Genomic DNA, 16,473 nt, shown 5'->3' with positions numbered 1-16,473 from the left:
ATTTGTCTGTGTTCAATTAATTTATTCTTCCTAAGAATCTTATATACAGATTTTCCTTGATTTACAATGGGGTTACATCTCAATAAACTGATCACAAGTTAAAAATATTGTAAGTTGAAAATGCATTTATTGCACCTAACCTATCAAACATCATAGCCTAGCCTAGCCTCCCTTAAATGTGCTCAGGTACATTTGCCTCACACTTGGGCAAAATCATCTACTATAAAGCCTATTTGATAATAAAATATTAAGTACCTTATGTAATTTATTGAATACCATACTGAAAATGAAAAACAGAATGATTGCATGGGTACAGAGTAGTTGTAAATGTATCAGTTGTTGACACTCATGATCACTTGGCAGGCTGGGAGCTGGCTTGATGCCACTGTCCAGCATCACAACGGAGAATTATAACCCATATTGTGAGTCCAGGGAAAAGATCAAAATTCAAAATTTGAAGTACGGATTTCTACTGAATGTGTATTGCTTTAAAATTGTCATAAAGCTGCAAAATCCTAAGTTGAACCATCATAAGTCAAGGACCATCTGTAATATACTCTTTAAAAACTAGAGCATCCAGATCATGATAACCACGTTCTTTAAGAGTATTTAACAGTTGCTGCTATTCCCACACATTATCCCATACTTACGGGTATGACTTTTCTGTTTGTTTACTTTTTTCTTCTACATTAGAATGGGTACAACTTTAAAAGTGCCTGGCTCATAGTAAATTATCAGTTAACAATGGATGGATGAATAACAAGTGATGCTCAAGTGTAGAGCAGTTTCACAACAATGTTATGCACAGGGTACTTTATCCCATGCTTATGTTTATTAAATAATGTGTGTGAGGGGTTCAAAGTCGTTTCTTAGGAAGAGCAACTGAAACTGGCACTATCAAAGAGATTAAATAAAAACAATTATGCAGGGAAGGGATGGACACATGAAGCTTGATTTGATGTGGTCCCCAATGGCCACTTGGCTTCTGCTAACTATATCTGGTTTTCCAGATAAAAAGTTCCTGTTTTCATTGGTTAGGAGTAGCTTCAAAAATACTGCAATCTGAATTTTTAAAAGTTTGCCTTCCAGAACAGAATGGCATGTGTATCACCGATCACATGTTCTGTGTCTTGTCCTACTGATCATCTACCACAGCACCTAACAGCCTGCTCATAAGAGGAGCAAAATAAATGTTTGTTAAATGTATTACTGGATCCTTGAAGTAAGCTTTATTTTCTAACTTGTTTTAATTAAGCAGCTTTTCTGCAGCACTGGAAAAGTAAAGGACTCATGACCTAGAACCCTCAGGAGAATCTGTTGTAGAAAAGAAACAATTTCAAAGAATCTGTAAATTGTTTGAACCGAAGAAGTCTGATCCATTTACATTGAGTCTATCCTTTGCTGGTGCCCATTATTTCATGAGTCCCCATTGTGCCACTTTAAGTCCTCCTGGATGGAGGATTTGTTCCCGTTCGTGTAAGAAAGTTAACATACTGTCAAGTGCTGTGCATAGTGATAGAAATCTATTAATAATACATATGTGTAGTTTGGCTAACAAAGCCATCTCCTGAAGAGCAAAGAGCTTTGCACTTCAGAGTAGCTTTCCATAATCAATAGTCACACTCTATTCAATAAAAAATTACTAGAGCATAAAATGTATAAAGCTTGATCTGTTCCCTCTAGTTTGGTCATCTATTCAGCAAAAAAAAATGACAAGTTAATTCTATTCTAAATGCATTTACAACTGTAAAAGGACAGAAGACATTATCATAAATTAGTCATGCTGCAAAACACTGATTTTTTAATATACACACATTTAATTTGAATACCTTGCGCTAAGGTTTCAGTTCCAAGGGTGTTTGCAAATCTATACGTGCTTAGTCAAAACATGACCATTAACTAATGCAATTAATCTTTCAATCTGTCATCATTAAATCATTTAAGATTCTATTCCATGTTTCCTTATTTTAAATCTAAGTCTTTAGAAGAGGAGAAAAGAAAGCCACACTTTGTAAGCAATTCTCAGCCTTATGAAAGTGACAAAGCATGCATTCTAAAGGGCAGAGGTTGCTACAGAACTGATGGTCCTGCCATCCTATTGCTATTACAATCACTTTATGTCACATTACTAGGATGGAAGTCTTTAAAAAATAGTCACTGGATGTGCCTACTTTTCTAATTTTGGCTTTACTAATTTAGGATGGCTCTACTCATTGCTTCACAGCAGTGAGTTTATTTCTTATGCCTCTGCCCTGACCCCTTCAATTTGGAGAATAGCTTTGAGTGCAGGAGTCCTTGGGTTAGTCAATTTCACTCTCAGGAAGACAAGCTGGCTACCTAGGCAATTGAATTTCTGAATCTTGAGTAGCTTTTCCTAATCCACAATTTGTCTTCTATTATCTCTTGATGGGAATATGTATTTCTACTATTAGAAATTTATTTATTTGACTCAATCTTGGTTTCTTCTTTAAAGCTGTATATACCTCCTTAAAATGGTGACATGTTTAATATTAACTTTTAAAATGTATCATGTGGGTACATTTATTTACTATTTCCTAAGAGTAGACTTAAATTATGGGGGACATATGAAGAAATTAGGCAATGAGTTTCAGGCATGGGAGAAAGAGTCAGAAAGCAGATTCTAGGAGGCAAATGAGGAAAAGACCAATTTTGCAATTGTAATCGTGGTTGCACTGATGAACGCTTGCGTTCTTCTCCCCTTTCCTGGGCTGTCTCACTTAAAAATTCAGTACCAAGAAATTGTGCTGCTAATACTTGGGGCAAAAACAACTTGGAATCATTCTTCACTCCTTTTTCTCTCTCTTCCATATCTGATCCATTAGAAGTTTGTCTCTATCTTCAATATACCCAGAATCTGATCCCTTCTCAGCTCATTCACTATGACTGTTCCAGTTGAAGCCACTGTCATCTCTGCTAGACTGGCAAAGGCTTCCAAATTTGTCCCCCCCTTAAACATCCCCCATGGGCTGTTCTTCACCCAGCAGCCTGAGTCCTTTAAAAATTTCAGTTGCATCGTGCTGTTACCACTTTCCTCAAAACCTTGCAATGGTTTCCTAACACATTTGGAATAACACTCATAATCCTTACTCTGCCCTAGAGGGCGCCCTATATAGTCTGGCCCCTGACTACACCTCATGTTCCCAGCCCCTCACCTTGACCTGCCTGTCCCAACTGCACTGGCTTCTGTACTTTCCTAGAAAAGGAAAGCAGTTTTGCTCTCTGGGACCTTTAAATATGTTCCTCTCTAGAACACTCCTTGCCCAAATATTCTTGTGCTCATTCCCTCATTTTATTCCGGATTCTGAGAACTCCCTGGTCCTGGCAGTGAAATAGCTCTCCTCGTCCATCCCTCTCTCTTCCCTACATTATGATGCCATGTTATATGTTGGTGCATTTCTATCTGTCTGCTCCCCTAAAAGGTAATCTTCTCAAGGTCAGGTGTTTTTTCTTGCTCTTGTCTGAAACCCTGCCTGGTGCATAGTTGGAGCTCAAGAATTACTTACTCAAAGAAAGGTTGACTGACTGCATGGTTGAGTTAGTAATTCACTTACTATCTGAGCAGGCCTATTTCTTTTTCTAAGGAGTTCTGCTTTTTAGCCCCTGCCTTCAGTCTCTCATATATATCTTTATGCTAACTAAAATACTCTTGTACAATTTGTCTCCCCTGTGCACGCAGAAACTGTGCCATCAGCATTACCCTTCCAAAGGTGTGGGTTCCAGTGTGGCTGGCAGTGTGCTCTCTCATTAATAGTGGACACACTGGAGTGGTTCTCACATGAATGGGTGATGACCATTTTACTTAAGATTCTAATGACCAGGGATCAATATAGGAAATTTGATTTCAAGGTCTTAAAAAGGCATTCCTCTTCAAAAAGTTGTCTCCTGCACCATTTTGTAGGAATTTCAGTTTTTACAATCAGAGATTCCTTTATTTGGCTTATTTTTAGTTCTCTCTTTAACTTGAAATTATAACCTGAAAGTGCTGATTTGACCCCACATGACCAAAATGCTGTAATTATAAAATAACTGGCTATGAACTAATCTCAAACTGCATTTGTGTTTGAGACTGGAAGATTTTTTTGGCAGTGTGAAATATTATCAATCAGTTGTCACTGACAATATCTTTGTCACCAGCACAGGGAATTTTTTTGTTTTTTATGCTTCAGTCCAGAACACACTTCCTCAGACCAAGACCAGGATTTACTTGTCCTCGTTGTGGCGAGGTGGGTAGCTACCTGTTTATCTACTGAACTTGCTTTCTGTGTCTTCTGTTTGCATTTCACTGGTTTTGCCATTCACTGTTTTCATCTACCACAGTGTTATTTCATTAAGAAGATGTGCTTCAGAATCAAATAAACCTGACTTTGAGTCCTGTTGTTTCACTTACTTAATTACATCACCTTGGAAGGCTCATTCTTTATGTCAACTCTCCCATCTGTAAAATGGGAAATCATATTTTCCTCATTGAGTTGTAAGAAGGATTAAATGAATTTTTGCACCTAAATTTGTTAGTTCAGTGCCTGGCAGAGAGTAGATATGCAGAAAATACTGGTGGTTATTATCATAACTTGGGTAATATGTCATGAGACTCTAGGAGCCCAAGCAAATTAATGCCTAGTCTCTCTTCTTCAGGTGGACCCTTTGAAAAAAGCAAATAGATCCTACCCAGTCACTTTGGTAAGGGGCTATGAGGATTGACTAATTTCTTTCATTCCATGGCTGCCTACTCTACTTGGGGCATTTCCATAATTGATTTCAAAGTGCTGCTCATCCACAGCGGGTAGGACTCTGACTGGAGACCGCCTATTTCCCTTCTCAGCCAAAGGACAAATGAAGATGTGCTGAAAGGCATCGGAGTTGGGAGAGAGAAATTGGAAAAAGCTTGGTCTCTGACACAGACCTAGCCATTAAATAGAATATCCCAGGCAGTCCGGAAGCAAAGTTGTCCGGAGGCTGGAGCACCCTCACTATAACAACTTCTAAAGGAGAAAGCCAGTAACATTTAGCTGAGTGGACTCCTTTGATTTCTCATTCTGTCAGTTCCTACAGACATTTTCCCAGGTTGGTGGAGTTCAGGATGTTCAGTTTTCATGGCTGCCAGGTGATTTGTGGCTAGACAGATAGTGCTTTTGAAGAAAATAAAGAGAAAAAGATAAAGAAAGGCTGTGAAAAACCCACACTTTAGAAAGGAATATTGAAGTCCTTTATTGGTGTGCTTTTTCCTATACCACTTGCTGAATCAGTATTTTCTGTGAGGTGGTAAACAATAGTGATAGTGATAAATGTCTTATATTTCTTTAGAGAATTTGTTGTTTGCCAGTGAATGGAATTTGGGTGTTTTAGTTAATGAGCTCCCAAGAGGGTTTTTGTTATTTTATAAAAACTATGTCATTAGACTTTCTTTCCTTGTCATTTTTCTCTATAATGACTTCTCAAATTTTCCCACTGCTAATTCATACAGGGTCATGATAAATTAATTGAAAAAGCAGTTTATACAGCATGGCCCATTCCTTTTAAATGAGCAAACAAATTATTCAGATTTGTTATAATTCTAAACTCTGTGTTTCATATGCTCTTGCTGAACTTTCATTGCTGGAAGTTAGACCATGGCATTCCTGGATCTCTAAATAGTAGGATTTTTGTTGAAACCAAAATGATGCAATGTTAATGAGTATGTGTGTGTGTGTGTGTGTGTGTGTGTGTGTGTGTGTGTGTGTGTGTGTGTGTGTTCATTTTGTGGCAGCCATAAAGGGGCAAAAGGCCCATGTAGAAGGACATAAGAAGAAAGGGAATTCATGTCCATTGAACATTTATTATATGCCAGGTTTGATGTTTGGAATTATTATCCCCATTTTACTGATGACAAAAGAGAATAGGACCAAAGGCACATGCCTATTGTGGATAAAATGAAAGTTCCTGTGGCCAGGATTCTCACCTGGCTCTGGTTGGCTTGCTGACTACACACGTGTGGGTAATACATTGTTATTGACTCTGTATATAAAGAGTTCAGTCCAGTGCTCTGGGCAACCCAGTGGCACAGCTGCAAGGCTGCAGGAGAGCAGAGCACAGGCTGAAGTGGTGGCAGTGCTGAGGACAGAGACTGAGACAGCTGTGTGGACAGAGAGGCCCAGAGGCAAAGACCGGCTTGCTGCATGCAGACTTGCTCTGAGTGGACAGGATTTTAGTGTTTGACTTGCCACCATGGAAATAAAGTTGGGTATAACCCTTTCACCCCAAGAACATTCTACTGTCATTTCTTTGGTCACACTGACTCCATAGTGAACTTGCCCAGCGTAGAAACCCATTGGCAAGACACTAGTAAGTGGGAAGGCCCAGGTCACTTTGGTTAAAGCATGCTCATCTCCATCACACTACCCCCTCCTCACCTCTCTTGTTCTCTAACTGTGTCATAGGAGCCTCCAAGGCAGCTGCTGAGTCTGATCCCCTTTTTAATAGCCAGAGAGCTCTTCTAGGGAACCTCTGGAGAAAGAGGGTTTAGAATACGAACTTGGGAGCTGTGCACCCCAGAACGCCCCTGTCTCGTTTCTGGCCCTGGTTACAAAGCTACGTGTACCCTGAGGCTAGGAGAGTGAGGGCCAAGCCTTCTGCCTGAGTGACCATAGAGAACAGGGTGGGAACTCTGCTGTGGAGAAAGGGCTTTGGAGCTTCACCTCTGCAGCAGGACTGACTCAGGGAGGGCTTCTGTCCATCTTCGGTGCCCAGGAATTAGGAACGAGTTGTTGTCTGAATGCACCTGGCATAAGCAGGACCTGAATTCTGCACTCCAAACTCTTGCTCAGACTACTGAATAATTTTCAAGCCTTGGAAAACCATGTGAAATGAAGTAGGGGGGCCCAGGGAGAATAACTGTGTTACAGCAAATCCCACAGGATTCTCCAGATCCTTTTACTAACCACAATGGGCTTTACACAAGACTAAAGATTCTCCAGTTTCAAGCCTTTTAGAATAATGTCATTCATTGTGAAGTTCTTAGAGAGGCATTCATTACGTATCTTAGAGATTTGCTGCCTGATTTTGATCTGTTAACCTGATTTCAGTTTTACTCTAATTTCTATAAAGGCCAGCATCTTAGTGACACATGATTATATTTATTGCTGTTTTTTTTTTCCTTATAAATAATCACAGAGCTGATGAGTTTTTCCTAAAACCTGAAACAGGGCAGCAGATATAAGAATATTCTTAGTTTTTCTTTGTTGTTCTAGAAGTTAATGTGACTATTGGTATTTATGTGAATGTTGTGGGGTGATGTTAATGCTGCAGGCTGAGGAATGCTGATACAGCCCACAAAAGGAGATTCTGTCTGAACTAATTCTCCAGGTCTGAGTACAGTGTTGTTTTGGTTGTTTTGTTTTCTGCAAGTTGTTTACAAACTCCACTGTGTTTTCTTCCCTTGTGTGCCTGCATGTGTCTGTTAGTATGTACCTTAACCAGGTATAAACCAGGAGGACATAGTCCTAAGTCAGTTTAAATAACAGCATGTCTGCATGCATTAACAAAAACTCATCAATTAAATATAGTGGCTCATTGTTAACCCATTTTTAATATGTATACCTAAATCCCAATGGGGTCAAACAGAAATGCTTTCCTGTATCAAGAAGGTTGGAAAGTTGGACTAAATCTCTGTCCACCTAAAATAATATATTCTGAACTTCACACATTCATACATAGCCTATTAGTTAAAAAAGAAAGGCTAACTTTCATACGAAGTCATCTAGAAGTATGTGAAGTGAAGCCCCAGGACAGGTTCACCTGCTGTGAATTAAGCTCATTTGGTTTCCAACCCCTTCCTCTAATTCTTCACTGTATTATAGCTTCAAGGCTGAGACATAGTCCTTGTTTATCTACATTGCCTTCACTCCTCTCATCCTGTGCTACTGCCATGAGATAATCTGGTGCGATTTTTCTCTAGGAAATGAAAGGGTTCAATATTCAAAGCCAGTGGACTTCTTTATTCTTAGGCTAAAAGGTGGGCCATAAAAATATAATTATGCACACTTGAGGTCATGACTTAAGTTTTCTTTAGAATTCTATATTTTCCTCACTCCTTCTCTTTTAAATAAATCAAATCAAACAGGTATTCCTGGAGGACCTCTGAATGGAAGGAATGCAAAGTCTCTCTCCTGCTCCAGCAGCGGGATCCCCACCGGCACGTGACAGGACCCCTCTGCGGCGGAGGGATCCAGACCCGGGAGGTGTACTGCGCCCAGAGCACGCCGGCGTCCGCCGCACACAGCGCCCAGGAAGGTAGGAGCCCCTCCGGAGACGGACGGTGCTGCCGGTGGGGAGGGAAGTCGGCTCCAACTCCCTCTCCTCATGGTCTCCTTGATTTATGCAACCCTCAGCATTCACAGATTAAATATTTTTGTTGATTATTTGCAAACACCTCTAAGCTCTGCTACTTGCAGTATAGTTTGGAATAGTTAAAAATAATAGTAATAATCACATCAGCCTCAAAGGATCATTGTGAAAATTAAATGAGAAAATATACGTTAGATCTGTAGCATAAATGAATGCTACAAGCCAGGGCACTGGAATGCTGGAGTGAGTCGGTAAGGAATTAGTTGCTCTATTTTTTCTCCAAGAGTGATTTTGTGTGTGTATGTGTGTGAGTGTGTGTGAATATGGGAATTTCTACAGACACATTACTTTCAAATGTCAAGAATCCACTACTTATTGCCAAGTTTTAAATAGTATGAAAAGGAGTTGGAGGTGGAGGAAGAGGAGAAACAAGTTCCTCCGTGGCAGGCTCTCTGTTGGGAGGCTACAACCTCAGCACTGGTCCAGTAGTTTCCGAGTTTGGGGCAGTGATAACATACAGGGACTGAAAAAAATGGCCCAGATTTATTTAAGTCAATTGGTTGAAAAACCAAGAGTGGGCAGTTGGCTTCCACTGTAGAAGTGTGTGTGGAGCTACGGTGGAGAACACAGCAGTGCCCCCGGCAGAAGTGGCCAAGGTGGGAATGTTTCCTTCAGTGCCACATAAATTCTCTACTGTAGAGTTTGCTTAGGAAGGCAAGATGTAAGCTTTCTTGCTATGGAAAAATACCCATTTTGTCTTGTAAACTTTTTCATATCAGGTGCCCAGTTATGTGACAAAGGCTCTCATTGTTCCAGAGGCATCTATGACTATAGCTTGCATGATTTTACCTTGTGACACACAGACAGAGAATCTCTACAGTTTCTTAGCTTTTATTTCAGTGAGTGAAGTGACAGTGCCACATTTACAAGGCTAGTTATTTAAAAAATAATAGATTTTCTTCTGTCTCTACTGTCACTTTTGGAAAGTGACAATTTACACACTTTCTGTTCTGGGATACAATATGACTGTGCTTATTCCTCTGAATTTAGAAGAACAGAATTTAAATAAAAAGCTCCAGATTAATCTTTCAGACCTCAGTGATCTTTCTGTTCTACTGTCTCCTTCTTCTCTTTTTCTGCTGTCTATGGTACTAGGGTCATCAGGGGTCAGCACATACATAAGAATTTTAAAAAATTGATATATTTTCAGCATTAACTTTTAATTTCCTATTGACTTTTTCATCTTCCTAAAGTTTCTTTAATAAAAATAGCATTTCTATATACCACCGATTTCTTAAGTTTCTTCAACCTTAATTTTTTCAACTTTCTTAAAGAAAACATGTTAGACAGGAAGATTGTAATTAGAAGGAAAGTGGAAGGTTCGTGTTTTGGATTTTGGAGTCATATGCACATGTGAGTACGGGAATCAAATAGAGGAGGGGTGTTAAATGCAGAGGTAGCAGCCTATTATTAAGCCCTGGTACAACTTGCTTTAAGCATCTGAAGAAAAGGAGAAGATCTTCAGTCAAGCCATTCTTCCAAATTAATACCTGGGTTCACATGAAAACAGTAAGTCCTTTAGAAGGCCCTAAGCCTGGTAGGCCAGTGTTCAGTGGGGGCTTAGATGTGGGATGAGATGTAAGCATATCGATTCATAACACGACCGTGTATTCTCACAGAGTTGAATGTAGTGAATCATCTATTGCTGCACTGGAAAAGCCAGCACAGCCACCTTGCATTTAAGGCATGGTAGGGCTTACCACTTCCCTCTGTAGTCATTAACAAAGGTTTGATCTAGCTTCTGTGAGCAAGTGAACCAGAAAGATTGTTCAGCCATTGCTTTTCTTTCTTATAAATGTTTTAATTTCCTACTGTTATCATTTATAGATATACCTTGGCAAACTTGGCAACATGAGAATTTCTTGTCTCAAGTGAAACACAAGAGAACAATTGAATTGCTCTTGTAGGAACCAATTAGTGTGTTCGCCCAGTTAAAGAGGCAGATTTAAATATTTCTAACCTTTTCCGCTAATGCAATAATAAAGGCCAAAATTGGTGACATTTTGGCAGGTTTGTGAACATCAGCTCTTTTTTTTTGATTGTGTTTGATTTTAGAGAAGGAATTTTAATAGCATTGAATTTTGAAACTCTTTTCTTAGTCACAGTTGACTTTCCCTCAAGGTTAATTTTTCCTTAGACTCCAGGATACTCTGTTTATTCTGTGGAGTAGAATTGCTTGACTTTTCTTCCCTACAAAATCTCACCATCTGCTGTAAGTTAGATGCTCTGCATTCCAAGAACAGGACCATAGAGGAACCCACAATCCTGGAAAAAATATCAAGACCATTTTCCGGGAATGTCTCATTCAACAGAATGCAATAGAGTTTCTCAATGCCAGAATGAAAAAAAAGAGCTAACTTTCTCCCAAGGGACTTCTAGTGTCTTGCCTAGACTGGATGTGGAGACTGATTCTGACTTTGATGCACCTCCGTTGGCGACCTGTTCTTGGTGATGTCCCTCTCCCCATTTGACCTCAAGTCATGATGCTTGTAAGCTTAGTATAATAGCACCTCTGTCATATTTACCTACTACTGTTGTTCAGTGTTCACACAATATTTTACATGCAGCCAAAACAGTGCAGAAACAATCAAAATGAGAAGTATTACCGGTAATAGTAGACAAGCCGATAGAATTGGAAATGAAACTGTAGAGGCGTATTTATGATTTTGTTTACCAGCTATTGTTGTAGAAAGAATTGTGCTTCTCTTTTATAATTCAGAAGTACCAGCAAGAGTGATGCTTACGTGTAAATCTAAAAGCTTGGTCTGGTGAGACCATTTTCTTCTTTCCCTTTACTCAAATGAAGTTAAAACCTCTCCTCCTCCATTCCATTGTCATTCTCAGGAGATAAAACACTGAAACAAGGAACACACCTCCAAAAATCTAATAAAGACTGGGACAAATTTATTCCACTTATGACAGTGTGGCCTCGAGACTGATCAAAAAATATGGAGTGAAATGACATAAGAATAGAATGTATTTATATGATAAAGAAAAAATAAATAAATAAAAAATTGGGATAAAGTATTGGTGTGGTTTTAGCTAAGCAGAACATTTCCTGGATAGTTTTTTCATATTTCAGAGTCATTATTTGGCATCAAATGGACACAGCTATTTTAACAATGGGACATGGTTCAGATTTGAATTGCTAAATGTGTTAGTTGCCCTCTCTGCTCCAGTAAGATTAAATCATTCTTGGAAGTCGATGTCTTGATCATGACCAGAGCTGGCATTAGAGAGTATATGAGCAGATAAGGAACATACCGTGGAATGCTTAGCAGTGTATGGAGACTTAATATGTATTGGTTGTAGGCTTTAATTCTGATCTCTGTGAAACTTTGATAAGCCACATAAATGTTGTTCCAGTCTTCTAGTTCATTAAATTTATTTTTTATATATATATGGATTTGGTGAGTAAAAGTGGATGACAGTCACACATTCATTTTTTAAAAAATAATCTGTTCAGTGCCAGCTATGTTTTAGGCTATGTACTAGATACTGATATTATAAAGATGTCCCTCCTTAATTTATAGTCTTTTAATTGGATCAGCAATTGAGCTAACCATTATGCTCTAGTATCTTGAGTAATGTGATCATTATATATATATCATGATTAAAGTCATTTAATGATGCCTGAGGGCCATCTTCATCGAGGAAACACTGCTTAAAGACTGTGTATAGCATCAGGGGAGAGAATGTTCTAAGCCATGACAGAGAGAACATATATGGAAAGGAATGGAGGTATTTATGAGCAGCGGTGGCCTGTGAACTGGTGTGAGGGGAAGCACAGGGAATAAGGAAGTGACAATGACACTGGAAAATTAGGTCTTTGGTGTTATTCTGGAGTAAAGACTTTATTTTTGAGAATATGGGTGTACCCATTGCAGCCTATCTTTGCCTGCTGCAGGATTTTAAGCAGAGAAGAAATCTCACATTCTTTACTGTCTTTAAGAATGTATACATGTTAGTATGCTAAGAGAATTCTCATGAATAGTCATGTCTTATTCACAAACTTCTCTGGTTATCCAAGAAGTTTTTGAGATATAAAATAAAGGAATTCACATTTTGATTAGGGGAACTGATTTCTTCAGGGTCAATTGAAAGAGATTCTAACATCATTTGAGGGCCTAGAAATGTCATTTACCTGTCTTTAGAAATTGGTTTTAAAGTCAATAAGCACATTTGGGTGTGAGAATCAAGTATAAGGAAAAGCAAATACACTCAGCACTTTCTTTAGTGTTGACCTTTAGATGAGAAATGAGACTGCTTAAATGGAGTTACAGAATTTTCTCTTGATTTATGCTAACAGAGAAGCAGAGAGAACTGGATGAGATAATCTTTTTTAATTAACAGCAGGATATTTGATGGCAGTTCACATGAGACCAAGAGACAGAAGAAGGCTGTTGGCCTGTAATCTTTCTACACTGGAAATATCTTCAATTATTGGGTTTATGGGTATAGGAGAAAGTCAGTTTGTATATGTGAGTGAGCATATGTGTTTGTGTGCATATGTGTGTGTGTATTTCAAAAATTTCTTCCAGATATTTTGTCCAAAAGTGTGAAAGCTGAGTAAAGATTGGAAAAGGAACATTAAATACTTAGAGGCAATTAGGTCACCAGAAGTCTAAATTGAGATTGGTTTCTACTGATTCTGTTCATTGCAATTGTAGCTCATTTTAGTGACTTCTTAAAATCAAATATAACAACCTTATCTTAGTGTGATATAGCAAATGCTTATTGAATTATGGTGCTTAGCAAAAATATTGAAGAGTTCCTACTTTAAGCATTCATTAATTTATCAGGCTATTCTTGACATTAAAAATACCTTAATGTATTGAGCTCAAGGTATAATTCACATGATTGGAGTGAGTAGGAGAAAGCTACCCTGAACACATGGTAGAGGTAGGTTAACTGAGGAAAAAGCCTACCATTGAGTAGAGATCGCTACTGGAAAAAATGAATGACTTTTGGGAAAATTGGCCTTTTTGATGACATGTAAGTCCTGCTTAATTCAATCTCCTAAGGAGGAAGAGCACATGTTCTTTGTTGTGTAATATATATCTCTTCAAGTTTAATACAGTGACATTGATAATTCAGTCTACGTGCTGCTGAAGCCAAAGCAAGTGGCATCATGCAGAAGGGATATTTTCAAGGACTTATAACTAGGTTTGAGTTTGCATCTTTCCAGTAGTTTACCAGTAATATTTCAGATTTCCTAATCCTGTTATGAAGAGTCCATACCCCTGTAACAACACATCACGTTTTGCCTGATTTCTAGCCATTTGTGTTATTGTCTTTGTCACCCATTAGACTGTAAAGCCGTTGAAGGACTTTCTTGGGGTCCTTCTTTGTATCTCCAAGTGCCAGGACCCATATGCAAATTGCAAATTCTTGTGGAATTCAAAATGGAAAACTCCTCCAATGAGGAAGTGATATATTAAGTTTTGTTTCATTCTGTTTTCTTGAAGGACAGCACAAGGAAAGAAATGCCTTACTATTGACAAAACCAAAAGGATCTTCTGTTTGGGTATCATGATTCCATGCAAAGGCCAGTTGGTCCAAAGGGCCTGGAATGGAATCAGATAAAATAGAAGACATAAGGATCATAAACTGTTGGGAATGGTTCATGGGGAAAGATTAAGGAGGAATGCAAAAGAGAAAACAAGAAGGTTGCCTGGTCTGGGAGATCAGCTTGGATGCAAACTGTGCTTTGCTGAGTGGTCTTAGCCCAAGACACCATGTAGTTGATTTCTGAATAATTTCCACAGTCAAATATGAACCTCTGCTGTTCTCCAGAGAAAACAGATTATAGAAACCCCAAGTGACTTCAAATTATATGCTTCTATCAGTTTACTTTTGATCTTTAACAGCCCAGGAGGGGAGATGAGATAGTCAGACAATAATTACAGAAGGGATATTAAGTACCGTAACAGGAAACAAACATTTTAGGGAAAGAGAGATTAGACCAGTGGGATGTGGGGGACATAGGGTAGGTCATGAAGAAGAAAGCTTTTAGGTGGGCCTTAAAGGAGGGGTATGGTTTTGACAGGTATTCATGTGAAGGGGACAAAATCCCAGTGAAGCAAGCCATATGAGTAAAGACACAGAAGTCAAAAGTCATAGAACATATTTAGAGTAAAACCAATAATCAAGTTGGATGTGAATATGGGGTAGACAAAGGTAAGGACTGTGAATTTAGAGTAGAGAGGTAGAATTCTAGGCTATGCTGCTGGCTTTATGATGATCAAACCATGAGATGGTAGGAATTGAACTATTACCCTCTCTGTTCTTGTCTAACACTGAGCTTCAAAAATACTGAACATTTTCTTTAACATTCTAGGTCTTTGGATTCAGTTTCCGTCTGAGCACTGACCACTGACCACTGACCTAAGATCTCCCTCATCCCCATCCCAACCACCTCATGAACTTACTCCCTGGTTCCGACCTATCACCTGGATAACCCCTATTTCTTAAAAATTGTCCCTTTTGGGAACCCTTTGAGATGACATAGTGTCTCTGCTCCCAGTCACCAGTGCACTTAATCTCACTGCATTGCAATTGCTGGCTTATGTGTACTGTTAACCAGGCTACCATGGTAGGTGTGTGAGGTGAGGGACCACATCTGTGTTGTTCACTAGAGTTTCCCAACACTTAGTACAGTGACTGGCAGATAAAAGATGCTTTGATTGCACTCGATCTTTGCCTCTTCTCATATTCCCTTTACCACCTTCTTACTTCCTCTTGGCTGATGCTCTACAAGCACATGGGTGCCAGTCCATGTTCCGACTTGCATAAAACACTACATTGTGTTGCATGGGATCTGGCTTTGAGGAACAGCTGAAGGGCTAGATGTAGGAATCTGAAAGATATGACCTGGAAGCATAGGTAATTTAGCTCCTTGAGGAGTGAAATTTTACCAAAGAGTAACATGATTTAGGAGGGAGCTGGACTATTCCCAGTGCACCTATATGTTATTCTAATATATTCTTGCAATCTTTCCAAAGAGCACATATCATGTATGTGTTTTCCAAATACATGAATGTGCTACATATCCTTGTGGTTGAATGTGAAATGATAGCCAGTGCAACAACACATCACACAGCGTCGCTCATACTTGCCATGCTTTACTCCCACTGTTTTCTCACTGTTACTGCCTCCTGGCTTTGCACCTCCCCCATGAAGTATTAACACACCTTAATTCTCCCTGCAGGTCTGCTTTCTAGAGGACTCAGCTGCAACAAAACAGTGAATATATGTCCAAAGAAAGAACGTGAGATTTGTTTTAATAGTGTAGATAAGACATAGTAGGAGCCAGAGGTATGGCAGGGAGCTGAAAACAACTTCTCTTCCTTCTTCATTTCCTTCTCTTTTTTCCCCCTCAGCTTCATTCTTCTTCCTCGTCTTTTATATATTTCCTTTTCCTCATCATTCACTTTTCCCATTTCATTCCCTTCCTCATACTTTTCTTCTTTCTTCATCTTCCATAAATCTTGAGGGCAACAGCAGTGTCAGTAACTGCAGGAGACCTCGTGTCAGCATGTTGCCTGGCAAAAGCTAGGTAAGAGTTCACTAGACATTTCTTTTTTTTTTTTTGAGAGGGCATCTCTCATATTTATTGATCAAATGGTTGTTAACAACAATAAAATTCTGTATAGGGGACTCAATGCTCAATGCACAATCATTAATCCACCCCAAGCCTAATTCTCATCAGTCTCCAATCTTCTGAAGCACAACGAACAAGTTCTTACATGGTGAACAAATTCTTACATAGTGAATAAGTTCTTACATGGTGAACAGTACAAGGGCAGTCATCACAGAAACTTTCGGTTTTGATCACTCATTATGAACTATAAACAATCAGGTCAAATATGAATATTCGTTTGATTTTTATACTTGATTTATATGTGAGTCCCACATTTCTCCCTTATTATTATTATTATTGTTATTATTTTTAATAAAATGCTGAAGTGGTAGGTAGATGCAAGATAAAAGTAGAAAACATAGTTTAGTGTTGTAAGAGAGCAAATGCAGATGATCAGGTGTGTGCCTGTAGACTAAGTGTTAATCCAAGCT

At 38.9% G+C, this 16,473-nt stretch overlaps 1 protein-coding gene across 1 annotated transcript in view; it reads left to right on the top strand.

Annotated features, from left to right (window-relative positions):
* The window catches only part of THSD7B (thrombospondin type 1 domain containing 7B), a 918,476-nt gene that overhangs the window by 344,625 nt on the left and 557,378 nt on the right, over window positions 1-16,473 (top strand). Inside the window, exon 5 of the mRNA XM_036886655.2 lies at window positions 8,117-8,286. Coding sequence (XP_036742550.2) covers window positions 8,117-8,286 — 170 coding nt within the window. The remainder of the gene's footprint in view (window positions 1-8,116; window positions 8,287-16,473) is intronic.

Source organism: Manis pentadactyla, chromosome 8 (assembly GCF_030020395.1).
Source record: "Manis pentadactyla isolate mManPen7 chromosome 8, mManPen7.hap1, whole genome shotgun sequence".
Taxonomy (NCBI): domain Eukaryota; kingdom Metazoa; phylum Chordata; class Mammalia; order Pholidota; family Manidae; genus Manis; species Manis pentadactyla.
Note: the sequence above shows the minus strand (reverse complement) of the source record. Positions and strands in the feature narration are given on the sequence as shown.